Source organism: Lissotriton vulgaris, chromosome 11, assembly GCF_964263255.1.
Source record: "Lissotriton vulgaris chromosome 11, aLisVul1.2, whole genome shotgun sequence".
NCBI classification, from domain to species: domain Eukaryota; kingdom Metazoa; phylum Chordata; class Amphibia; order Caudata; family Salamandridae; genus Lissotriton; species Lissotriton vulgaris.
Window position 1 is genome coordinate 1,106,790,062 of NC_141699.1, and position 27,137 is coordinate 1,106,817,198.

Sequence of the window (27,137 nt, forward strand, 5' to 3'; positions counted from 1 at the left end):
TTAAAAACAGAAGATATAGAGTTGTAATACTAACATGTCCTTACAGTGATTAGCATCTAAAAGCTTTTTTTCACTGTGGCAGTCATGGCTGTCCTATGAAGAAAGGTAGAGCACAAGTTAAAATCTTATTACTGTAGCTCAGGAACTGAACTAGCTGGAAAAATAATGAAACAACATTTTTTAATAGATATTACAAATATAATTAAAAGGTGAAGTCAGATTTTTAATGAATACTATGGACATGTAACTTTTAGAAAGTTAACTTTTCCCTGCCTAAAATTCCTCAATACTTATTTCCTTTTTCTCTCCAGCTTCTCCGGCCAGTGGAGCATTGAATAGGTGTGAAAAAGGAGCAAACAATAGGCTGACCTAATTGGGCAGCTATGGCTCATCTGTATGTCATAGATTATGCAGGGTGCAGCTGAGGGTATACTTTTTTGACACTGTGTCAAATCCTGCTGAAGTATTTAAATCCAGCTCTACAGTAAGCATGAGCGAATTTTGCGGATCTCGCGTTCGCGAATTTTGCGGATTTGCGGATTCGCAATCCGCAAAATCCGCGAATTCCCGCGAATTTGCGGATTTTTTTTTTTTTGTGTTCGCCCGTGTTTCTGCCAGTTCGCGAGGGTTTTTACAATTTCGCAATTTGCGAACTTACCTGTCGGGTCGCAAGTTTTGCGAACTTGTTGTTTCTACGTGTTCAGCCTGTTTGGGACACTCTTCTTCATCTCTGTCACCACTGCCACTCTCTGACTACTCATGCCACCCTCTGGCCCACCCATGCCACCCTCTGTTTCATCACCACACCCTCTGGTTGTCCAGTGTACATTATTTTCGGCAAAGCAAAGCACACCTTCCCTGCCTCAAGTGACCTGAATTAATTTGGGGCTGATTAATGTGTCACAGAATATTTTTTTAGCTGGCACCTGCTTCCTTAGTGCTTAGTGATCTTTTGCACTTGCTAAGTGCTTTCATTGTTGCAAAATTAGTTACAACACCTGCCCTGCCCCAACTGACAATAATGAATTAGGGGCTGATTAATGGATTTTAACTTCCAGCCTGGCTCCTGCTTGTCTCCCTTAGCTGTAATTCAGGACCTTTGTGGCATATGTGTAACTATTCTGAGGTTCAGAGCAGGGTCACATAATAGTTTCAACTGGCAACTGAACTCTGGAGGGGCCCCTCAGGAAGCACTACAGGAAATGGCTACTAATGATGAGCCTGAACTTTTGAACCTGGTAAGTAGTTACTTTCAGTTTTGCTAAGATCGTATTTCTGCAATTTTGCACTTATTCGCGGGGCGCGAACTCACGCGAACAGTGCGAGCAGTGCGAGCAAAATCCGCTGCTCGCGGATTTGCGGATTTTGCGGGAGATTCGCGAATCTCGCGGATTGCGAATTTCCCGAAAATCCGCAAAATCCGCGAGCGGAACGGATTTTCCGCCCATGCCTACTCTACAGAGATGCTGGTTTTACATATAATATTAGGGGTGCACTTGAAAGGTAGAGAACAGGATGCCAAGACAATTCTTCTGTATCCAGTGTCTGATTGCTGTGGAACCCTGCTTTTGTCTTACCAGATGTCTGCCACTGGGGTTATTGTGGGTACAGTGGCTGCTTCAATTTGTATTTTAGTAATGGATGTAGGAAGACTCCAGGAGTACCATGGTATACTCCCCATACACATCCTCATGCCTCAACGCCCAAGTTTAGAGTGGCTGAAGACTGTCATCTTTTAAATATAATGGCCCAAGTGGGTATTGTTGGCCATGTGAACGTGTACTCCATTGGTTAGGACCAGGAATCATTCCCACCTGCTAGCTTGTGTCAGACTTAAATGTGGTATCTCTAGGCACCCGCTTCAGAACACTTTCTGGATATGAAGAAGAACAGAAAAGTACTTGACCTGCTCCCTCTTTATCCAACACAAAGAAGTGGACTTCAAGAGTCATAAGGTTGGCCTCCTGTTCAAACTACAGGAAATCAACAAGATAACAGAGATTATAAGTACCTGCCTTGAGCTCCTATGGACTTTAGAAATATAATCCTGTGGTGCATTGGGACATAAAGGACTAATTCAAAATGTAAAATCTTTGTACCATGATGAACCTGATTGGTGTACCTGACCAGTGCTCCATTGCGGATCAAGGACCCGAGCAGCGAGGAGTAGAGAGTATTGAAATTCAGGGTTCTACTGGCACTGTGAGAGAGAAGCAAGCACACTAGTGGGGCATCTTTGCTGGCCGGTAATTGGAGGGCCTCTATCTACTTTAGTGGCAAATATGAGCAGTAAAATAAATAAAATAAAAACAAGTTGTGTACACCACTGCTGCAGCCATCAAGTGCCTCTTAGCATGCAGAAGTTTGTCTACAGTGTTGCTTGCCAGACACTTCTGATTCCTCTCTCTCCCCCCTCAATATGTAATTGGATAAGAACAAAGCAGATTTATTCTGGCTGGTCACTGTCTGACCCATGTTTCATTATTACACTGATATTTGCATCAGGCACCCAATTCAAATATGGTGATGGTATTCTTCTTCTGTTCAAAATTCCTTGAACCCCGCTAGTTGATAATGGTTAAGCGGATTCCTTCTGATGTTTCTTTGGAGATTTCTCTAAAATACAGTTATATCTTTTATAGTCAAGTACAGTCAGCAGAATCTAGGGAAATACACTCTAGTTCAGAACTCTGTAATTTCGGGGGGTTAATTTGTCATATTTCAGCCTAAATAATAACACATTTGTTAAATTATTTAAGTGCTAATTTGAAGGTTGTACTTCAGCCAAATTAGCTATTTTTTAATGCATATGTAAATCAAAGTATGCAGGTGTTAAGTAACTGCTGTAAATGTTGCACAGTTCATAAGTGAGGGTGAAAAATGCACTTCTGCAAGTATCTGCAATACAAAAAATGTGCAACTGCACAGAGATCAAAAATGTTCATACAATTCAATGTCTATAAATAGGAAGAAGGTTCCTCATTAAAGTCAGTTACTTTATCACTCCATGTTTGTTCCTTTACTTCACAGGAAATGTTTGGATACAAAACACATCCATGCCGAAGAGTGTTGAGCATCATTGGTTGCATCCTGTCCTTTGGTCTCCTTCTCTTTCTGTTCAACTTGAAGCCGGAGTGGGAGGTGTGGGCGAACTGTATGCCGTCCACCTTGAAAGACGCGGATGTAATATTACTAAGAACCACGGTAAGGTGCCTTTGTTTGTTGAGTTGGGTTGGATGACGAAGTTCACAACATAGAAAAGGCTTTCTTGGTCAATAGCATGTATGCTAAATATGTATGGGACTTTGCACAGTGCAAAGGTAGAGCTAAGCTGGGGTCAGAACACTGGAACAAGGTAGAAATCATGTACACAAAGGCAGCATGTGCATGGGGGGTGGTTTCTTATGCTACCAGATGTCATTTGCTTTGAAGAGGTGAATTTCCTGGTCCTTCCTGAACTGCAATAGAATTAAGGAAGTTCTGACACAAAATAGTTCCAGATCTTGGGAAAGTAGATGGAGGTGGCCTTTGTGTTTTTGTTAGGTCTGGCCTATAACAGCTTTATCTGTTTTGCCAGCCTTATTTTTTCCAAACAAATATCATACAGAACATACATACATATTTAGGGTCTATCACTCCATCATCGTTGATCTGTTGACATGTCATTCAAATTATACTCCCTCCTACCCCAGCAAAAGACCAGCCCACTTCAGCCACTGGATATTTTCACTTGAGTAACTTATGTTTTTCACTATAACATTTATACATACAGCTAAAAAAATAGTTCCCCCAAAATAGAAATTGTTAGATGCTTGCTCTTCCCAATGACTGATGGACCTGATGTATAGTGGGGTCATATCAACTATTTTTAATACTCTCAAGACATTTATTATAAATTACAATGTTTATTCCTCCCTACAAAAGAGCTTTGGTAAATGTATTTATCAGCTTTGGTAAATGTATTTATCCTACTGAAATGTAGCACAAGTAATTAGAATAGCTAGAGCATATGTGCAGATCTTGATGTTGAAGTCACAAACGCACACCGCAATGTTATTGACATTAACACCACTCACCCCAAGAGAAAGCTTCACAAGGCTGCACTACCATTTCTTTACCCCTAGAGGAATAGTTAAAAATAATTTCCAACTCTTATATGCTCTTACATGGAGCACGTGAGACATTCCTCTCACTAAAACATAAACAGTTTAATTGTGTTGTACGTACCAGTGAAAAGGGTACTTATATAAATAGTAGGTTATGATCCCAAAAAATCAAGAAATGAATAGAAATCCATAATTTGGACTCATTATTATGAACCCACTTCGGCAAATAATTAATACTAAAAAAAACAAGCACAACTACTTAACTTATCAGCAGTGTGTATCCAAATGTATGTACTAAAGCCACACACCCTCAGCTTGGTGCAGGCCCTTTGAAGCAGGTGCTTCTGATTCGAGCTGGATCTATAATAGCAGGTGAAACCGCAGCGTTATGAGAATATTTCAATGCTATTGCATTTGACTAAGAGGGGACATCTATCAGGACTTGTGGAACTGCAGCTTCATGAAAGGATTTCAATGCATGCAATTCTATTTTTGAGGGACACCTAGTGGCAGTCAGTGGAACTGCAGGTTGATATAAGATTTTCAGTGCTTTCGCATTTGACGAACTGCAGATTTGTGTATGAATTTTGATGATTTTGTATTTAATTTGTGAGGGGCACCTAGTAACCACTAGTGGAGCTGCAGCTGTATTTAAGAATGTCAGTACTTTTGCATCTGACTCGATAGGGACACCTAGTAACTACTAGTGGAACTGCAGCTTTATTTCAGAATGTTAATGCTTTTCCATCTGACTCGATAGGGACACCTAGTAGTGTCTAGTAGAACTGCATCTTCATGGAGGACTATCTAGATCTTTTAGAGTAACAAAAGTGGATAGGAACATTTTTGGGAAGGATTTTTAAGCAGTTTCATCCTACTCAAGAGGGACATTAGGCCCTGATTTATGAAGCTCTGGCGTTGCCATTGAGTGACGCAAGGCAGCACAAGGGCTTCAGTGAGATTTACTAATCCTTGGAAAGCCACCTTGCGTGGTTCTGTATGGCCTAGTAAATCCAGAGTAATGCAAGGCAGCGTTACTTTGCCCGAGGAAGGCCTAGAGCAATGATGTTTCCACACTTCCGCCCATGGATTTTAGGACTTTTCCACATTTAGATAAGACTATGAAACCTGGAAATCTGCGCCTTGTGGGATGAGGTGTAACACGGAGAAATATGTTCATTTTTCCTCCTTGTTTCCTCTTACTTCTTGAAGTGAGGTGTAAAGAGAAGAGAAATACCTTTATTTCGGCTCAATGTTTCCTTTTTCCATATTTGCTACATTCTGCAGCACAGCACACATGGAAAGGGGAAACATTCTCAGAGGATTGTTTTTGTGCAGGGAGGTGTCCATTCCTGCACAAAAAATCCTAGCTGTAATAAAGGCACCATTGCACCAAGGCACAAGTGTGACTGTGTTGGTGCTAGGCTGCAGTCAGTTTTTTGCTGCATTGTATGACTTGTTAGTGAGTTTCCCATTAGTAACAATGTGAGTGCTATACCTGCTGCTCAGCCAGTGCCATAATTTATTCACTACAGTAAGTTATTGCAGCATGGTGACAGACTTGTTAAGCAGTGTCTTCTGACTTGAGAGGTACATCTAGTAAAGTTATTACCAACAACTAGCGATAGTTATCGCTTTGTTGGCTTAGCGGCAATATTTTTATCGCTGAGCTGCGGCGATTTTTATCGCTTAGGAACCTTGCTATTATCAAGGTTTATCTCCTAAGCGATAAAAATCGCTGCAATGCATGAATATCGCTGAAAAGTCTGCGATATTCATGCATTACCGCGCTAATGCTCTTAGCCATGTTATCCACCTACCATTGGATAACATGGCTAAGAACTGCTCAGGGCAGGTGTTAGCTTTTGGAGATATTTGCGCTTAGCGCGAATATCTGCACAAGTTGGTAATAGGAGATAGCGATGTTAGCGACTGTTTTCAGTCGCTAACATCTTGGCACGCCCACTTTGCATGTCATTAGTGATAAATTTCACTGACATGCAAAGCGGGGCCCAAGATGGTTGCTATCTCCTACTAGCTGTCGCTAACTGGTGTTAGCGACAGCTAGGTGATAGGGAGATAATTTTATCTCCGCTTTCTTGGCGTTTAAAGCGAAAAAAGCGGAGATAAACCTCCTTGATAATATGCCCCAAAGTCTTGTTAAAAACTTCACATTTTTTTGCTAACTCTGAAAGGACGATGTCCAATAACGGTAAATCTAGCTATGTAACAGCCAGATCTATTGTCTTCGCCAATTCTTGTCTTGGCAATGTGCTGGTTTCACGCGAGGTGCTTGCACCACTGTGGTTGCAAGATGAAAAGAGTTGGCTTCAGTCATCTCCAGTTTTTGTCCAATGGGTTCCTTTGATAGCACAGGAACCAAATCTTATTTCCATCCAAGTTTCTATATGACAACTTTGGTTACTTGTTAGTGGAAAGAGGCCCCTTCATATCCTACATATGTGAGAGGGCCAGGGTGGCGCATTCCTAAGTTATGTTTGTGTTTTAAAATATGCATCTTTCTTCTGGGCAATTCCATGAGTGGGAATCCCTTTGAGCAGTGGAATCACATTAACACTTCATCGCTTGGATCCAAACCTTCTCACTATCAGCAGGAGTGCTGTGTCCTTAGTAAACTCACCAAGCACAGCTGGGTAGTCTCACCTGTGAGAGGCATCTGGAAGTGACCTCTGTTCTTCACCTTCATGCAGGTATTCCTTTAAAATAAAATGTGCAAATTGCTATAACTGTGTCTCAGGAACCAGTTATCTGTAAAAAAAAATTAGATTAAAATAAGAAGCTATATGTTGTGTAGCACTTTTATGCTGTCGTATTTTTTGTTCCAATTGCTGGCATCGTAGCCAACGAAACAGTAATCATCAGTTAACATCAATTAACGTTACTAGGAAATGTGAGGAAAATCAAAATTGATGCCTCCTTAGAATTTCAGTACAGCCCAAAAAGAGATTCCAACCTCAAATTTCTCTCCCAAGATCACCTTGATGCTGGTGGTTTTCTGCCCCCATTTACTCCTTTAGGGGCATTTTATCAAGAAACGGCATTAAAATTATCACCGCTTTAGCGACAGGAAACTGCCGATAAAGCAGCGATAATGGGCTTGATAATATGCCCTTGTGAATTCCCATAGAAGCCCAGGTTCTGGTGTGAACCTGGGCTTCTATGGGAATTTACAAGGGCATATCAACAAGCCCATTATCGCTGCTTTAGTGGCAGTTTCCTGTCGCTAAAGCGGTGATAATTTTAGCGCCGTTCTTGATAATATGCCCCCCAGTTTTTCTGCAACTACTCATTGAATTCACCTCTGCATTTACCACTGAGAAGAAAATTCCAATACTATTAGGTGACATTTTTCACCTGGTTACAGAACGATAAGCCACATTTTCCGTGCACGCCACTCATTTTGATGTTTGAAACCTCTCCCAGTTGGCTGATTCTCCCTCATCAGAGACATTCTCTACTGGCACAGAGTCTTGTAAAGTGCAGAAAAACAGTGCACAGATTGGATAAAATATTTACTTTCTAGCCCAAAACTTTATTTGTACTGGAAAGAAGCCTTAAAGTAATACAAGTTGTGCCTTCACTACTTGGCATCGAGGGGCGTCCCATGGGTGGTACATGGACATGCATCAAGAGGGCGTCCCATGGGTGGTACATGGACATGCATCAAGAGGGCGTCCCATGGGTGGTACATGGACATGCATCAAGAGGGCGTCCCATGGGTGGTGCATGGACATGCATCAAGAGGGCGTCCCATGGGTGGTACATGGACATGCATCAAGAGGGCGTCCCATGGGTGGTGCATGGACATGCATCAAGAGGGCGTCCCATGGGTGGTACATGGACATGCATCAAGAGGGCGTCCCATGGGTGGTGCATGGACATGCATCAAGAGGGCGTCCCATGGGTGGTGCATGGACATGCATCAAGAGGGCGTCCCATGGGTGGTACATGGACATGCATCAAGAGGGCGTCCCATGGGTGGTACATGGACATGCATCAAGAGGGCGTCCCATGGGTGGTACATGGACATGCATCAAGAGGGCGTCCCATGGGTGGTACATGGACATGCATCAAGAGGGCGTCCCATGGGTGGTACATGGACATGCATCAAGAGGGCGTCCCATGGGTGGTGCATGGACATGCATCAAGAGGGCGTCCCATGGGTGGTGCATGGACATGCATCAAGAGGGCGTCCCATGGGTGGTACATGGACATGCATCAAGAGGGCGTCCCATGGGTGGTACATGGACATGCATCAAGAGGGCGTCCCATGGGTGGTGCATGGACATGCATCAAGAGGGCGTCCCATGGGTGGTGCATGGACATGCATCAAGAGGGCGTCCCATGGGTGGTACATGGACATGCATCGAGGGGCGTCCCATGGGTGGTACATGGACATGCATCAAGAGGGCGTCCCATGGGAGGTACATGGACATGCATCGAGGGGCGTCCCATGGGTGGTACATGGACATGCATCGAGGGGCGTCCCATGGGTGGTACATGGACATGCATCGAGAGGGCGTCCCATGGGTGGTACATGGACATGCATCAAGAGGGCGTCCCATGTGTGGTACATGGACATGCATCGAGGGGCGTCCCATGGGTGGTACATGGACATGCATCAAGAGGGCGTCCCATGGGTGGTACATGGACATGCATCGAGGGGCGTCCCATGGGTGGTACATGGACATGCATCAAGAGGGCGTCCCATGGGTGGTACATGGACATGCATCGAGGGGCGTCCCATGGGTGGTACATGGACATGCATCGAGGGGCGTCCCATGGGTGGTACATGGACATGCATCGAGAGGGCGTCCCATGGGTGGTACATGGACATGCATCAAGAGGGCGTCCCATGGGTGGTACATGGACATGCATCAAGAGGGCGTCCCATGGGTGGTACATGGACATGCATCAAGAGGGCGTCCCATGGGTGGTACATGGACATGCATCAAGAGGGCGTCCCATGGGTGGTGCATGGACATGCATCAAGAGGGCGTCCCATGGGTGGTACATGGACATGCATCAAGAGGGCGTCCCATGGGTGGTACATGGACATGCATCAATAGGGCGTCCCATGGGTGGTACATGGACATGTATCAAGAGGGCGTCCCATGGGTGGTACATGGACATGCATCAAGAGGGCGTCCCATGGGTGGTACATGGACATGCATCAAGAGGGCGTCCCATGGGTGGTACATGGACATGCATCAAGAGAGCGTCCCATGGGTGGTACATGGACATGCATCAAGAGGGCGTCCCATGGGTGGTACATGGACATGCATCAAGAGGGCGTCCCATGGGTGGTGCATGGACATGCCCACGCTATCTTCCATGATTCTTTATGCAAAGCCGCTGCTTCTGAAATTGGTAGACAGGGCTTTGCACCCAAAAATAATAACTCCTTGAAGCAGTCGCTAACATGGATACATTTTTTTAATTCTAACTATTTAAACATTAAATGATACTGCTCTGTGGAACACACATCCAACGTGTGAAAAGTTTAAAAATATCACTGGGAGGAGATCTTTGTACTCATAGAGTACCCTCTAAACACTTGCAGATTTGTGCAAAGGTCTATTCACGCCACTATGCAGCCTATTTGTGCTGAAGGGTAGAAAAAAGTGAGCAACCCAGTAAACCTTTGGGGGCTTGGGTACAAACGTGATAAGATGGGTAGAGTTGCCTCCAAAGGAGTTTGTTGTACTAACTCAGTTATTTTACTTAAGTCACTGAATTGAAAAAGATAACTTAATTATCCTGGGTGAAATTAATCAAGCAAGTTTAACTGAACAATCCTGAACTAAACAAAACAATACTTAACATGAGACAAAAACGAATAGACATGTGTATAGGCAAAAGGTGAATTTTATCAAAATTGAGTCATCAAGGGAAAAATACAAAACATAAGGAATCAGCAAGACAGGAATACAGGACAAATATAATGAAATAAATCAAAGGAATCTCTGTAAAGCCTGTCGGTGGCCTATCCAAAAAGTAAAGATTATGAAAAAATCTTCTTTGGATAAGGTTGAGGTCGACGTTTCGGTCTTTATGGATAACTCTGCAAGACCATCATCAGGACTGTGGGCAATTAATATTTGTAAATCCCTTAAATCAATATGTTGGAGACAGGTGATTTGTTATGCCAGGACAGAGGTAGATACCTGGATTCACAAGGAAGTTAAACTTATTGGTGTTTATTCTTAGTTGATTGTTAGAGTCGCATCAACTAACGTGCAGCGAGTCACAGAGAGATCTGTAAATGCGTTGGGCAGGGCAGGAACGCGAGCAAATCAATCCTCAAAGGTTTGTGGAGGAGATCCAAATTAAACGCCTAGTCGCCAGAATTGTGCGATCTGTAGCACGTTCTCAATCCCAAGGTAGCGCGAACCGTCACTCTCGAGGCGGTACATGGACATGCATCAAGAGGGCGTCCCATGGGTGGTACATGGACATGCATCAAGAGAGCGTCCCATGGGTGGTACATGGACATGCATCAAGAGAGCGTCCCATGGGTGGTACATGGACATGCATCAAGAGGGCGTCCCATGGGTGGTACATGGACATGCATCAAGAGAGCGTCCCATGGGTGGTACATGGACATGCATCAAGAGAGCGTCCCATGGGTGGTACATGGACCTGCATCAAGAGGGCGTCCCATGGGTGGTACATGGACATGCATCGAGAGGGCGTCCCATGGGTGGTACATGGACAGGCATTCAAGAGGGCGTCCCATGGGTGGTACATGGACATGCATCAAGAGGGCGTCCCATGGGTGGTACATGGACATGCATCAAGAGGGCGTCCCATGGGTGGTGCATGGACATGCATCAAGAGGGCGTCCCATGGGTGGTGCATGGACATGCCCACGCTATCTTCCATGATTCTTTATGCAAAGCCGCTGCTTCTGAAATTGGTAGACAGGGCTTTGCACCCAAAAATAATAACTCCTTGAAGCAGTTGCTAACATGGATACATTTTTTTAATTCTAACTATTTAAACATTAAATGATACTGCTCTGTGGAACACACATCCAACGTGTGAAAAGTTTAAAAATATCACTAGGAGGAGATCTTTGTACTCATAGAGTACCCTCTAAACACTTGCAGATTTGTGCAAAGGTCTATTCACGCCACTATGCAGCCTATTTGTGCTGAAGGGACATAGCAGCACCCCTGTATCATAGTAGATATGGCTCTGCCCTGCTCTCCCCTCGGCTCAATGCTGTGCAGCTTCTTCCATTACTTCACTGCATTGCGCTACCTTCTAGTTAAAGTGGCCCCTGATAGACTAGGGGCCCCTTTATCTGCTTCTCAGAAAATATACACTATCCATAAGACCCTAATAACTTGCAGAAACTGGGATATGCTTAGTTTCCATGCTCTTGGTGAAGCTTTGTCTCACCTCCCCAAGCTTGAATGCCCACTTCAGTTACACCGACTGCAACAGGCTGCCACCGCTGATACCATTGCTTTAGAACCAAGGTGCCCAACTAAAGGAAGTACAAAGAATGCCCCCTGGTTCACCCCTCCCTTGGTACTCTCAAACCTGGAACCAAACAAGTAAAACTGAAATGGCTTTCCTCATATTCTGCCCATCTCAAGCCAGATTTTAAAATTGAGTTACGCTCATACAAGCCCGCGATTTCCCAATTCGGAGGGAATATTAGTTCACCTGGCTACAAGTAGAAAATGTTCCCAGTGGTGGGAAAAGAGTGCTTTTTGATTCCACTATCCCTTCTTCCCAAATCACTAAATTTCAAAAACTGTGCGATGATTCGGTCATTTATTTCACCAACAAAGGCCCTGATTTGAAACAACAAAGTCTCTCTCCCGACCCTGGCCTACTGTGCCTCGGCATGGAGCCCGGTTCCTTGAAACCATCTCTTGCTTTTCCAACCAGTTATCAAATTCTTGGTCCAGTGGCCCTTTGGACTTTGGAAAGGGAATGGCAAATTGTGTGCATGGCTAGAGGCCAAGTGAAGGGATGAGTGAAACAGACATATCAGCCGTTCCATGAGTGGAAGGCTTCTGTGCTTAATTATCGGTAAGGCAACGGGGCCATCCTAACGTGGAGACTGAGTTATGGGCGTAGTGGAATTATTGAGCGCCCCATAACCAAGCACATTCTGCACTTTACTACAATTGTTGTCACTCAGAGCTACGGCAAAATCTGTCTCTTGCTATAATTGCTACACGCCTCCTTCAGATAACCGCCTCGTGGGCACAGGCTGAAACTCAGTCCCTACTTTAGGATGGCCCCGTTGCCTTACCGATAATTAAGCACAGAAGCCTTCCACTCATGGAACAGCTGATACGTCTGTTTCACTTATCCCTTCACTTGGCCTCTAGCAATGCACACAATTTACCCTTCACTTTTAAACCATCTCTACAACCTAATCAGATGAGTTACCGTAGACTAGTTTATCGGCAATGCCACCACATGGTATTTTAAATAATCACCCCGGAGGGTAAGCATCTATGTATCTCATGAGGGTGCTTAAGCCTCAGCACTCACACTGCGTCCTGGCCCTTAATCGAATCCTGCAAACACTATTTTTTGCCCCCCTCTTGCAGAACAATACCCTTTGGGACCCTACCTGAATAATCCTTGAATCCCGGCACCCCCGGCTGAGACTGCTCCAGCCGAATTCGGGTAAGCAGTGACGCCCTTCCAAAGACAGTGCATCTTGTAGAGCACACTAGCAACCTGTCTCATACATGCCTTCGCTTACATTTTTAGGATGTCAACCCGACCCCTGCCCCCACCTTGTCCTGAGGAAGACCCGGTGTGACCACCAACCGGGTCACTGCTAGGGTTGAAACGTCGACGTACACTTTAGGTCCAGAACTACCATGATTCCATACAACGGAAGATAGGAGTCACTGGAGTAAAATCATTATCTGGCCTACCGCTAAACTTGTACATAGACAACCATGACCACACTGTATATATTGTACACTCTTTGAGCACTAAAGCACTATTGTCACTTTATTCACCCTGCATCCATGTAAATATCTCGTGTTGACAGTTTGCGTTTTCTGTTTCCTGTGAAAATCATTGAATGAATTAATTCTGATATAAATAACAATACCAAGCTCTTTATCTCAGTCCTTATTTAAGAAGTAATTGGTGCTTTATCCCACAGGCATGTGCTAGAGGTTGCGCCAGGTTGTTACCATTGCACTTTGAGCAATTTTTACTAACGTACTTTCTACCCGACAGAACCATTCCTGGTAACCAGGTTCTGAGGGACACTGGGTTACCCCATTATTACCTAATCAGGATTCAGGACAGGACAGTTGACCTCTCTAAAATATCGACGATTGCGCCGCACTCCTCTCTGACACTCTCTTCCTCCTCGAGATTCTTCCACGATCTTCTGATCTAACCCAATTCAATTAGGATAGAAGTTCTGCTTTAGGTTCTGTATTCGGCTTTTCATAAGCATCTCACAGCATCTCACGCAGCAAAGACAGCATCCATGCCTCACAGCATCTGTGTCTATGTAACTAACTAAAAATATCTTAATTATACCTTTAGTTCTTCATGTTCTACCCACTAAAGTTTCAATATTGTAAAAATACGAAATATGATTGGTTAGGCAAGTGGGAAAGCTCTATCACACCATGCTTACATGTCATTAAAATCATTTCAACTATTGTTCACAAGCCCATCCCCTTAATATTTTTGATAAATTTGATTCTCATACGCTTTCACATTTCACTTTGAAACAATATAATAACATTTTGAATAAGAGTCTTCATCGTTAAACTCATCACCATCCGTTCCCAGGGTGTAACACTTGTCCTTGGCTCCCATTCAATCTCTCAGTCATCGTTCTTGGTTAACTTTCAATGGACGTGTGCAGACTTCAAATTACTCACCTTAATTCAGTTATACAAGAGAGGCCCAAATGTGCACTAGTAATAAAGTCAGAAAAATAAATATTATTAATTTCACAAATAAAGTGGTCGTACTGTATGCCACCCACCTCTACTCTATTCCCCTTTAATTATCAATACTTTTCTGGCATTAGTAAAATAACTTATTTTCATTTCTAGTAAGCAGATGCCATGCATGGGAGTCTTCAAGACTCCATTTTCTCTCCAAGCATTAGTTCGTCATACTGCGTAGATGCAGTTGACGCAAGCACACAAAATGTCCCTGTTTAAAGCGCTATTAGTCCGTCTTCATTGTTATCCAAATTAGTACACACATACGCAAGCTTCACTAACCTGCGTGTTCATGTGGTGCGCATTAATTATTCACAACACTCATTAATAACTTTGTGAGTAAGTTAATCGAGTGGATTGCATCCGAGCAAGTCTTTTTTTCTACGAAACCTTGCTCCATCAAACTCATCTTGAAAACAGGCTCTACCTTTACCTAATTGCAGCAGATTTAATTCAGTTTTAATGCTGATGTGTACGAGGGACCTGTAGAAAGGGATCCACATCAAAGTCTGCTGGGAAAAGCTGGAAATGGGTGAGTATGCACCCCAAATCCTTTGTTTCCACAGACCTTTAGATGGTGGTCTCACCACCGTGGTCATCTCTTAGAAAAACTAACTCGTAATGCGTTCAGCAGTCTGTTTGCTTTGCCGACGGTCCAGCCACAGTCTTTGCAAAGGCAATTCTCCCAACTAGTAATACTGCGGATGGACTGCGGAGCTTGAGGCTGTCAGACTGTGAGTGGGGTCACGGCAATCCAGGGACTGCAGAACTCATTATAAGCCCCAAAATCTTACATCTTCATTTGAAGTCACACACTTTACAAATGCAGATTAACATAAAACACAAATTAGGTTTTTAACATAATTAAAAACTGCTTGGAAGTTATGGTATGTTATGTTATTTATTCTTTTGTATAGCGCAACGGTTACTCAAAAAGAGTGTCCCGGCGCTTTGGGTAAGGAGAACTGATTCACAATAACATAATAACATGCTTGGAAGTAATCTGCAGCCTTGTTGGATGTCTTCAAGCTTCTCTCAGCCAATGTGGACAAGATAAGTAAACAAACAATAAGTTCACAGTCTGATCTTGAAATGATACAAAAGTCAAGTTTCTGGCCATGGAATGTTTTTATGGCATTTATTTTGTCTCAAAGTTTGTTGTGAGCCCTATGAGCCCTGTACTACCCCCAGCATTTCCTTCATCACTGCTGGATGAGAGGTGGACCCTGAAGTAAACGTGACTCTGATGCTGGCTGGAAAGGTACTTCTCCCTGATGCGGCTGATACAGCAAGTAGATGACTAATAATGGGTATAGTCATTCACAGACATTATTGACAGCATGTCCAGGGTTCAAACCTAAGGTTTAGGTCAATATCATTGATGTGCCTTTTAGAGAGTGACCTTTCTCTGGGGCCAGGTTGATGAATCCCTCAAGTGAATGAAAGAAAGCCATTGACACCACTTAGGCTATGGGAGAAGTGCTGACGAGGATCCTGATAAAGGGATATGTCTTCAAGCAGGGGTCTGGGAAGACAGCCTCATTCAACTAATTTTCAAAGTCAACACTGAGGCCGTGGCGGCTTGCAGGGGTAACGCTCTGGGGCGGTAAGGAGGGGCGGGGCTAGGTGGGGGGTAGTGGAGTCCAACATATTGCAGCAGATATATATTGATTTATTTACGTTCACCTTTCCCGTCGTATGTAGGACTCCACTACCCCCACTGAGCAATACCCCCGCCCGCCTCAACTTACCGCCCCACAGCATTACCTCTGCAAGCCGCCACTGCACCAAGGCACTTCCATTCATCAGTCATTCATGGCAGCACTCATCCCAGCTAAAGCAGATGTTTCAAGGAAGATGCAAAGTTACAGATCAAGCCTCTAAGAGGTTCAACACCAACAAATCAATGGGTTTTAGTTCGGCCACCCTAACACTAAACACCAGTGAGGGCTACAATACAATTTTATCCTCAAAAACTCCAAAACCTCATATCTCATCTCGAAAGAGCCCAAAAAAATATGTGACCTGAAGACATACACACCTTCTATAATTGGATTTCCATTGCATTGACAAACTGATACCAGTAAAGATCACATCCAGGGTTAACCACATAAAAAAGTATTTATTCATGACATCATGAAAAGAATGAAAACATAACTCAACATACCAAAATGCAAGTGAAGAAAATAAAGAGATGCAAAATAACAAAATTATACTATGCCGGTACAACAGATCCTAGAGAAGAGCAATCAGAACCACAGAAAGAAAACACTACTTCACAAGCATGATTGACCCGGCTGCTCTTCTGAAGAACTCCACAGGATCCACAAAACGCAGAAGAGCCTCAAGTACAAGTCTTTTGTGACACAGTGGAACTTATTTAAAAAAATGTAAATGCTTCAATATGACCTCAAGGAGATTACAAATTATACCACCCCAAAAGGCGTTCCAGCCAGCACAGAAAGAGAGAAAAAATACCACTAAGTATTTTCATTCCCATCTCAGAAAAAGATTGCCTCAGAATCACCAGGCAGTCAGACCTTCAGAATGACCTCCAGACCTGACACCTCCAAAAAGCTGTTCTTTGTATCTCCTGTTGATGCGGTGATGGGATGCAGTAAAGTGAAACACAAGGGTTGATGGAATAATCTAACTCTTAAAGATTCTTTATCCTATTTATACAGGACCTTTACAGTGTCACTTGCATAATTACTCTTTTGATGGCTCGGCTCAGGTTGTGGCTCTATCTCGAATGTACTCACCAGCCCTCCACTAGTTGTAAAACATCACAACTGTGACAAAGGCTTGAAGCTTTGATGTGCACGAAGGGCTCATGGAGGCTGCAGGTGGATGAGCTCATAAAAATTTAAAAAATGAAAATGAATTATCAATCTTTTCAGCGACCTCTAGCAGGATCCAGCTGTGGCCCCTTTTCAAAGTCCAGAGGTGGTAAAGCCTTGGGCTCAGTCTGTGAAGCATGAGGTGCCAGCTGCACAGTTTTGAGGTTTGGTAACAAGACTGTGGTGTGCCCTCCAAATGAACAGAGCAGGCTGCTGAAAGGGAGCACAACAGCTTGGGAATATTTAATTTCTTTAATGTGCTCTTTCCTTCATGACCGTCAGGGAAGCAGGATAATTTCAAACTTCGGACCCATTCCAAAGATGCATCCTACCACTCTGTGATGTAACACATTCCAAGCAAGAACCCACCAGCTGCCATGACCACCTGTGGAGGATTGACTAGAAAACCCTCAGTGCTGCACCAGGACATCAAGAGTGCCTGGAGGCTGTCTCTGGTCACATCTCTGTGCTCCTACCTTTGAAATGTGACAAGTGAATCAGGCCATCAGATTCACGATGCCCATTCACCAGTTGCAACTCATCGGCTGTGTCTGTCTTCCTTTGGCAACAAGAGCTCCAATGTAAAAAAACAAAGCTGGAAGACAAGTGTTTCGTATTGCAACACGAACAAACCAGGTAAATTACTGATGACCACCTCATCGCTTCCAGCACCCAGTCCTTCTATCATTAGGTGTGTCACACCAAGAAGTAGGCCCCTTGTTCCCTACCAAACAGAGAAGAAATATGGATTAGAACCTCTTCTTCCGAAATCCTTCTGTTTTGCCACCATCCTCTGTAAGGAAGCTGCACTTTACTTGCCTTCTCAATGGGAGTTCATGTTTTCCATTTGTAACCATATTTGGGGCTTTTCTGCTTTATTCTTGTAGTCTGTTTCTGCTGTGAATTGTATTACTGCTTTTGCAGGCTACCTGGGCCTTGCTTGGCTTGCGGCAAGTCTTCTGCTATCAATATATGCAACGACACCAGCCTGCTGGGCTTCAGGCCTGTGTCTAGCCTCTCATTTGTGGTTCCCTTCCAAACCTCAGTCATGTGTCTGGCCTCCTATTTGTGGTTCCCCTCTGGACTTCAGGTCTGTGTCTGGTCTATCATTTGCAGTTCCCTACTGGAATTCAGGCCTGGTTTGGCCTCCCATTTGTGCTCCCTGCTGGGCTTCAGGCCTGGGTCTGACCTCCAATTTGTGGTTCCCCTCGGGGTTTTAGGCCTCTGTCTGGCCTTCCACTTGTGGTTCCCTGCTGGGCTACATGTTGGTGTCTGGCCTCCCATTTGTGGTTGTGTGCTGGGCTTCAGGCCTGTGTCTGGCTTCCCATTTGTGGTGTCTGGCCTCCCATTTGTGGTTCCATCTATTGACTTCAGGCCTATGTCTGGCCTCCCATTTGTGGTTCCCTGCTGGCCTTTGGGCATGTGCCTGGCCTCCCATTCATGGTTCCCTGCTGGGCTTCAGGCTTGTGTCTGGCCTCTCATTCTTTATTCCCTACTGGGCTTCAGGCTACTGTCTGGCTTCCACTTTGTGGTTCCCCTCTGGGCTTCAGGCTGTGTCTGGCCTCTCATTCGTGGTTCACCTCTGGGCTTCAGGCTGTGTCTGGCCTCTCCTTCGTGGTTCCCTTCTGGGCATCATGCCTGTGTCTGGCCTCCCATTTGTGGTTCCCTGTTGAGCTTCTGGCCTGTGCCTGGCCTCCCATTTGTGAGTCCCTCTATTGGCTTCAGGCCTGTGTCTGGCCGCCCATTTGTTATTCTCTCCTGGGATTCAGGCCTGTGTCCAGCCTCCCCTTAATGATTCCCTGCTAGGCTTTTGGTGGAGCCGTGGTTACTCTCCTTAATGCAGCATTGGGTTGGCCCACACTGATGCATGTGCGTTCCCCCCAGCTTTCACCCTCTGGCTCAGGGGAGGTGGGCGGGGGCTCTTAATATTCTTTCAGAATGGAGCCCAGGATGCACATGCACCAACTTTTAGATCTACTAAGACCTAGAAAGAGCGAGTACTTTATTGAAAGTTGCTTCAATGTGATGACCAACTAATGCTATGAAACAGATAAAGCTTTTAATTGAGGTGCTGGAATGAAATTCCGGGAGTGCAGCAGTCCTATCTGTCAGGGGTGCAACAGTCTAATCAGAGGGGTGCAGCAGTCCTATCTGAGGGGTGCAGCATTCCTATCTGAGGGGTGCAGCAGTCCTATCTGAGGGGTGCAGCAGTCCTATCTGAGGGGTGCAGCATTTCTATCTGAGGGGTACAGCAGTCCTATCTGAGGGGTACAGCAGTCCTATCTGAGGGGTGCAGCAGTCCTATCTGAGGGGTACAGCAGTCCTATCTGAGGGGTGCGGCAGTCCTTCATGAGGGGTACAGCAGTCCTATCTGAGGGGTGCAGCAGTCCTATCTGAGGGGTGCAGCATTCCTATCTGAGGGGAGCTGCAGTCTTATCTGAGGGGTGCTGCAGTCATATCTGAGGAGTGCAGCAGCCCTATCTGAGGGGTGCAGCAGTCAATTTACAGTAAAGTAGCCTTTACTTGTTGAGTGCAATCATTGTGTGCCAGGGTGCAGCATCTTACACCAAGATATGATAGTGTCATCACCTGCCACAGGCGCTGCCATCAGAAACCACAATTAATGACATTGTGTCTGTTATGGCAACATCCAGCACTCCAAACATATAGGCTGCAATTATACACAATTTCTGTAGGTCATGGTACAAGGTGAGAATCAAACCTGCTGGACCAGTATTTCCAGATCAGAGGTGGTAATCAATTCAGGAGTCTCAAATGTCCTCACCGTTTGCCAACGCTTTTTTCCAGGGTAGGTTATAACTTCAGTCTCAACATTACACATTTTCCATTAACGGCGGTCAGTGTTTTGAGGCAATGACACAAGGAAGATGAGTACATGAAACATTGTCTACTGGGGGGGCATGAAGAAGATTGCTTTGTTGCAATATATGTTCATAAAAATTATAAATCTAAAAATACTTCCTTCTCAAAAGTAGTACTTAAATGGGTGTTCATTGAATCACTGACTGCCATCACACGCTTTGTTGAGAAGATCCATGTATCCAGAAGATCAATGAACTCCTCATTTTGTGATGCACAAGTTCAGGGAAGCTATCACTGCATCTCTTCTGGGTGAGGGAATCTATCACTGCATCTCTTCTGGGTGAGGGAAGCTATCACTGCATCTCTTCTGGGTAAGTGAAGCTATCGCTGCATCTCTTCTGGATGAGGGAAGCTATCACTGCATCTCTTCTGGGTGAGTGAAGCAATCACATCATCTCCTCTGGGTAAGGGAAGCTATCACTGAATCTCTTCTGGGTGAGGGAAGCTATTGCTGCATCACTTCTGGGTGAGGAAAGCGATCACTGCATCTCTTCTGGGTGAGGGAAGCTATCACTGCATCTCTTCTGGGTGAGAGAAGATATCACTGCATTTCTTCTAAGTGAGGGAAGCTATCACTGCATCTCTTCTGGGTGAGGGAAGCTATCACTGCATCTCGTCTGGGTGAGGGAAGCTATCACTGCATCTCTTCTGGGTGAGAGAAGCTATCACTGCATCTCCTCTGGGTCAGGGGGCTATCACTGCATCTATTCTGGGTGAGAAAAGCTATCACTGCATCTCTTATGGGTGTGGGAAGCTATCACTGCATCGCTTCTGGGGGATGGTGTGGTAAATAAAAATATTACCCTGTCGGAATTTCTATACTTAAACAATGGATCATGCATATAATGAGAGGCAGAGTCCGTGGTGTCTGATTCAAAAGGGCTTTATTTCAGTAACTCGAGTTAAGGGAGAATCGGGTTCCATCACCACTAAGGTTCAGGAAGGATCGTCATCTGAACTTTATTCACAGAGTACATTATTTATACTGTAAACATACAATACATTGCATAGAGAAGGCGGAGCGCTCCAGGCGGAGCAAGCGAAGGAGAGAGATAAGAGCACATGGGCGTGCAAAAGGGCGTGTAAGAAGGCGTACACGTGGGCGTTCCCTTGAGGAGTCATAGGTGTATCATAGGTGGGTGGATACATGGAGGGGGTCTGTGTGGTCAGCTGGAACCTTTACCCTACTCGTGTGCGCCACTTGGTCATGACGTGGAATTGACGTATAACTGGGGGAAGCTGGGGGGGAAACTGACTTTCGTTCTAGTAGAGAAGCCTTGAGTGTCAGGACAACCTGCACGTCTGGTATTATCTGATATCTTGAGTTTGGAGGATGTATGGTCTGAAGTAAAGGTCGCTCGAGCAAAGGTTGCTCATCACTACGAGCCAGTGTATGCATATATTTCTTCGTGCATTGCGTGGGGCCATGGGCCTTCTATGGATGCGAGTTCTGTAAATCACTTAAATGGAGACAGAAAGGCTAGGCCCTATCTTCTGCAAGCTGATTATGTTTACCTTCTTCGTTAAGCAGGAAAGTGTTTCTGTGGAGCAGAGGCAGATAACTGTAAGCAAAATACTGTCTTGGCAGGCCAGACTGGGCACCTCTCGGCTGGGCAGGAAGTATGCGAGAGGTCAGGGATACATTACTAAACTGCAGCTTTCAGAGTGTCTGGAGGCTTGGAGCCTGAATCCGGGTCCTGGCTCAGCTGAGCCACAAAACGGGTTCATCTCGACTTTTAAACGTGCACCATGCAAATACATTGGCAACATAGGCCTTAGTGCAGAATTAACGTTTCTTTCATGGAAGGCTTGGTAACTGACATTCTAACGTTGGACGGAAATGCAGAGGCATTATTATTACAGGCATGAGAGGGAGGAATGCATGGGTGACATGAACATACATAGGGTACATGCAGGGGACACATTGGCCATGAAAAATTCCATTTCCTCATTCCCTCCTTGTCCCCTACTGTTCCCTTCAGGACACATCTATATTCATGATACCATATATCTGGTCATAGAGCATCATTTGTTCGTCTTTTTTCTTTTGTATACTTGGATGGGGAATACAGGCAGTGGCACACAAGCCGCAAATCGCCGGGCCACATTGCAGACAGAGACAGCAACCGAATATAATAAGCAGTATCATTCCTAGGAATGACAACACTGTCCAATCCCATCCTGATATTACACTCCAGAGCCAACCGGACCAAGTCCATGGGTCTTGATGCATCTCATGAGCTATCTTGTGGAGTCTTGTCATGGCTGCATACACGGAAGGCGCGTTATTAGGAATAAACACGCAACAACTGGAGCCGATCACTCTACAAGCCCCGCCCCTATCTGCCAGGATGACGTCAAGAACAAGGCGATTCTGAAGAACAACAAGTCTCATGGCAGACTGCTCCTCGGTCAAGTTCGCCAGGGCAGAAGTAGTCTCATTCACTACTGCTTCTAAAGTTCTTGTTAACCTGCGTATGAGTTTACTGTTTTGGACGGGACCTATGAACCAGAAGTATCCTTTAATGAAATCTGTATATTGCTCCCAAGCTGTCTCCGTCTGATCAACAGCTGGGGAATCGGTTTTCCTCCTGTGTCTAACATGTACTAGTCGTGAATCTCGATGATAATGGGATGGGGCTAGAAAAACGGGTGGCAGCAGGAACGCTATATAACATGTCCCATCCCAGTCTAAGGGCAGACGTACATAGGCTGTCTGACCGCAAATGAAATAGGAATGGCGGGAAGCTTTGAAAGTAGACTTTCCTTTATCATTAAACTCGACTACAGTATTACATTCACTGTGTCCTAAATGCACTGATCCTTTCTTTCTAACGCACAATTCTCCTCTTACTGGTAGGACTGATATGAACGGTGGACCTGTATTAGTCTCGGACTGGACATTCAGAATCATAAAGTTAAGGGAAGCATTTCCTTGTTCGTACACTTCATTTTCTAGATCGGTCCCTCTCCTTTGGGGAAGACCGTCTTTGTCTGGAAAACATGCCTCGTTCATAACTGTATTCAAGTTTCCCCATATCCAGACACCCTGAGAAACTGCAGACTTTCTGTCTAACGATGACATTAAAGCAAACCATGCTCCGCACAAACCATTGTGGGAGAACGGAAAAGGAAAAAGGGGCAGAACTCCCTTCGTTTTCTGATAAGGTGGGAGTCGGCCACATACCCAGCAATTTGTTACATTGCTGGTCTGATGAGAATGGTGCAACATTCGAATAAAAGTATTGTTGTGCAGGGCTAGTCGATATGACAGTTCATGGGGTGGCAGATCCCTGAATGTATGCTCTACAGTGTCATTGAAGGAAGAATGTATTCGTGAGGCAATAGGAGTAAAGAAAACATGTAGTGTCAAGCTAATACATACTATAGTGATGCTCAGAAGGAACATAAAAAATCAGAGTTACTATACATCTACTACGTAATATCTTGCAGTATTTTTCTTTCATTTCTCTCTTTCTACTATTCTGGTCTACGATCTTATACATGTCAGGAACCTGTCTAACCGATTCACCACCTCGTGGACTTAAACAATTAAACGCTGTCTGACTTACTAGACCATAGTTTAGACCTATACTCCTGTTGCGGAGTCTTTTCTAGCAAAGGGGGCTTTGAGTCAGTATTGTCGGGACAGTCTTTAGGCTTGAGCAAAGTTCCGGAATCTCCAAAGAATTTCTTGCAGTGCTGGGCGTGAATCCAGCCTTTGCGTCCCTCGACCTTGACGGCAGTCCTCGTGGTTAGCAGAACTAGCTTCGGTGTTTTCCAGCGCGGCTCAAGAGGGCTCGATCGATAAAAGTTCCGAATGTAGACTAGATCACCAGGGACGATGGTATGCTCTTTGACTTGGGTGTTGTCGGGGAAAGCGGCGGCAACCTGTGAACGACAAGAGAGTAGTGCAAACATCAAGGAAGCCAGGTAATCTGTCAGCATATTACTGTCAACATCAGTTATTTTCTTTGGCATAGGCGTACCCCACATATTCGGTGGTCTACCAAAAAACACTTCGTAAGGAGATAGGCCTGTTCTGGAATGAGCTACCATACGCATGTAAAAGAGGGCAACCGGCAAGGCTACCATCCAATCCACGCCTTTGTCTGCACAGACTTTCGCTAATTTCGTCTTAAGTGTCTGGTTATGTCGCTCGACGAGTCCAGCTGCTTCTGGGTGTCGTACACAATGAAATCTCCATTGATATCCTAACAGAAGGGACACTTGTTTCATTAATTCAGAGGAGAATGGCTGACCATTATCTGAGTACACGACACGTGGCAATCCGTACCGTGGGAAAAACTCTCGTACCAATTGCCTGGCGGTGGTCACAGCAGTATAATCTGGAACTGGGTACGCTTCTGTCCATCTAGATAGTGCACATACAACTACTAGAACGTACTTGTAACCTCTACATCTGTCCATCTGGATATAATCCATTTGGAGGACTTCAAAAGGATGGTCAGGAGGATGAAATCCACCTTGTTCCACCGGAATACCTTTGCCTGGATTGAACTGGCAACAGATCATACAGGTACGTACTTTCTGTTTCGCTGCTGCACGCAGGTGCTTGTTAAACCAGATATTCTGTAAACTGTCTAGCATTGCCTTTTCTCCTAGGTGTGCTGGACTATGTTGTGTGTTTATGATAACTTGTACCATAGAGTCTGGAAGAAACCATGTAGTTTTGCCTTTAGTCATCCAACCCTGGTCAGTTTGGATCCCTCCTTGTTCATTCCATTTCTTTATTTCGTCTGGAGCGGCATGTGTCTGTATGTCAAGTACATCTTGTGAAGGATCCCTGACTGTCATACTTTTTGTCGGTAATGGTACCTCTGTCTTTGTCGTGTCTGTTGGTGTCTGAGCCGTCAATTTAGCTGTTCGGTCTGCCAGGTCATTACCCTGGGAAATGGTGTCTGTAACTTTGGTGTGTGCTTTGCATTTCAGGATGGCTATGGCTGTAGGCAAATGTATTGCTTCTAACAGAGCCTGAATAAGGGGACCATGCTGAATTTTAGCCCCATGAGAGGTCAGGAAACCTCTCTTCCTCCATAACACTCCGAAGTCATGAACAACCCCGAAGGCATATTGAGAATCTGTATATATGTTCACTTTCAAGTTCTTGGCTCGTATGCAGGCTTGTGTCAGAGCGATGAGCTCTGCTGCTTGTGCTGACAGTGTGTCTATTCTTTGTGTCTCTATGACTTCAGTAGTGTGGTCACAGCATATGCGGCCACTAACTCTCCTGTGCTTTTTCTCATGCATGAACCATCTACATAAAGTGTCAGGTCAGGGTCTGGCAGTGCAATGTCAGTCAGGTCTTGTCTTGGTTTCGTCACTGTATTAATTACTTCCACGCAGTCATGTGGTGCAGTGTCTACTGTGCTTGAGGGCAAGAGTGTAGCAGGGTTGAGAATATTGCATCGTCTGATCTCTATGTGTGGATGAAATAACGTCAGTTCATATCCTGTCAGTCTCGCTACAGTCAGGTGCTGCGTCTGTGTCCTGTTCAAGAGAACTTCCACTGCATGTGGAACCTGTACTGTCAGGGGGTGTCCTAACACTATGGAATCACTCTGTCTTATAGCTAGAGCTGTTGCTGCAACTGATTTCAGGCACGCAGGGAGAGCCTGGGCCACTGGATCCATTGTACTAGAAAAATAAGCACAAGGCTTGTGTTTCCCTGCTTGATCTTGTGTGAGGACAGATAATGCTGTTCCATCTCGTTCAGTGACAAAAAGTGTAAAAGGTTTGCTGTAACAAGGAGTCGCTAAAACTGGTGCTTGACATAAGGCTTTTTTCAATTCTTCAAATGCAAGGGTATGTTCTTGTGTCCAAGGGAGGACAGTCGAAGACGCTGCCTCCTGTGTTGTCAACTGTATGAGTGGTTTGGCTAGATAGGCATACTGGGGAATCCATTGTCTGCAGTAAGAAGTGAGGCCAATGAAGGCCCATACTTCCTTTCGTGTCTTGGGCTGTGAAAGGCTAGCAATTAACTGTATACGTTCTTGTGTCAGCTGCCTACCCCTCTTGGACAGCAAGTGTCCAAGGTACACCACTTGCTGTGCACAAAATTGCAACTTCGAAGGGGACACTTTGTGCCCCTTGTCCGCCAAGAAGTGTAAAACTGTCAGTGATGCATGTTCGCAGTCTGGTTCTGATCGTGCTGTGATCAGGATATCGTCCACATACTGGAGCAGTGCAGTGTTGGCAGGCATATGAATACTGTCCAGTTGTCTCTTTAATGCTTGGCTGTAAATGCTGGGACTTTCTGTAAAACCTTGGGGAGCTCTCGTAAATTTAAAGCTGCGTCCATTTAAACTGAATCCAAAGAGGTATTGGCTCTCTGGATGAATTGGGACACTGAAGAAGGCATTCTTCAGGTCAATTACAGTAAAGAACGTTGCCTCAGAATCGATTGCAGTCAATAATGAAGAAATGTCTGGGACCACTGGGTATTGAGGGACTATACATTTGTTTAGTTCTCGAAGATCAACCACTAGTCTGTAGACTGGTGGTGCGTCAGGGTCTGTTCTTTTAAGAATAGGGATGACAGGTGAATTACATACATTAGCGCCTTGAGACCCTCCGGGTAAGTAGAGCGCTCTATAAATGTCTATGATTGATTGATTGATTGATTGAGTCAGTCTCCACTACCACTCCTTGTGCAATGAGTTCGTCAACAATTTTCAGTAAGGCTACTACGGCATCAGGTGGTAACTTGTATTGTCGGATACGTGGCAGTACTACTCCTGTTTTGAGAGTGACACGTTGTGGTGTAATGTGCATGTAACCTACGTCAGTCGGACCTTGTGCCCATAAATGCTGTGGTACATTCTGGAGTCTGTGGTCAAAATCTTTCAACACATAATGTCCTTTAAAATCACGTAAGAACAGTCGTACTCCTTCCGGAGAACAACATATAACTGCCCATAGTTCTTTCAATGTCTTTATACCAAGCAAATTTTCTGGACATGACCTAGTAAGCAACAAGTCTGTGGTACGGGACAATGGACCGACCCCTAGGGAAACTGGTTTCGACACTTCGTTAACAATAGGCTTTCCTGAAAATCCCAGGGAAACATTCTTTGAGCCTGAGAGTGGTGCCCCTGGAACCTCGTCATGGCTGATGGTAGTTCTGCTCGCCCCTGTGTCAATCAGAAATTTTCTGTCTTTTCCCAATACATGACTATGTACATAGGGACCCTCTTGATCTACTGGAACCTCAATAAGGGGCAAGCCAACTTCCCTCTCTAGGCTGTTTCATGAGAACTGTTGGTATTCTGGATAATCCGACGGAGTGTACTGGTACATTTGTCGTG

At 44.9% G+C, this 27,137-nt stretch overlaps 1 protein-coding gene across 1 annotated transcript in view; it reads left to right on the forward strand.

Moving 5' to 3' along the window:
- LOC147684248 (putative cation-transporting ATPase 13A4) overlaps positions 1 to 27,137 on the forward strand; it is a 387,249-nt gene that overhangs the window by 32,135 nt on the left and 327,977 nt on the right. Inside the window, exon 3 of the mRNA XM_086944648.1 lies at positions 3,031 to 3,204. Within this exon, the coding sequence (XP_086800774.1) occupies positions 3,031 to 3,204 (174 nt within the window). The remainder of the gene's footprint in view (positions 1 to 3,030; positions 3,205 to 27,137) is intronic.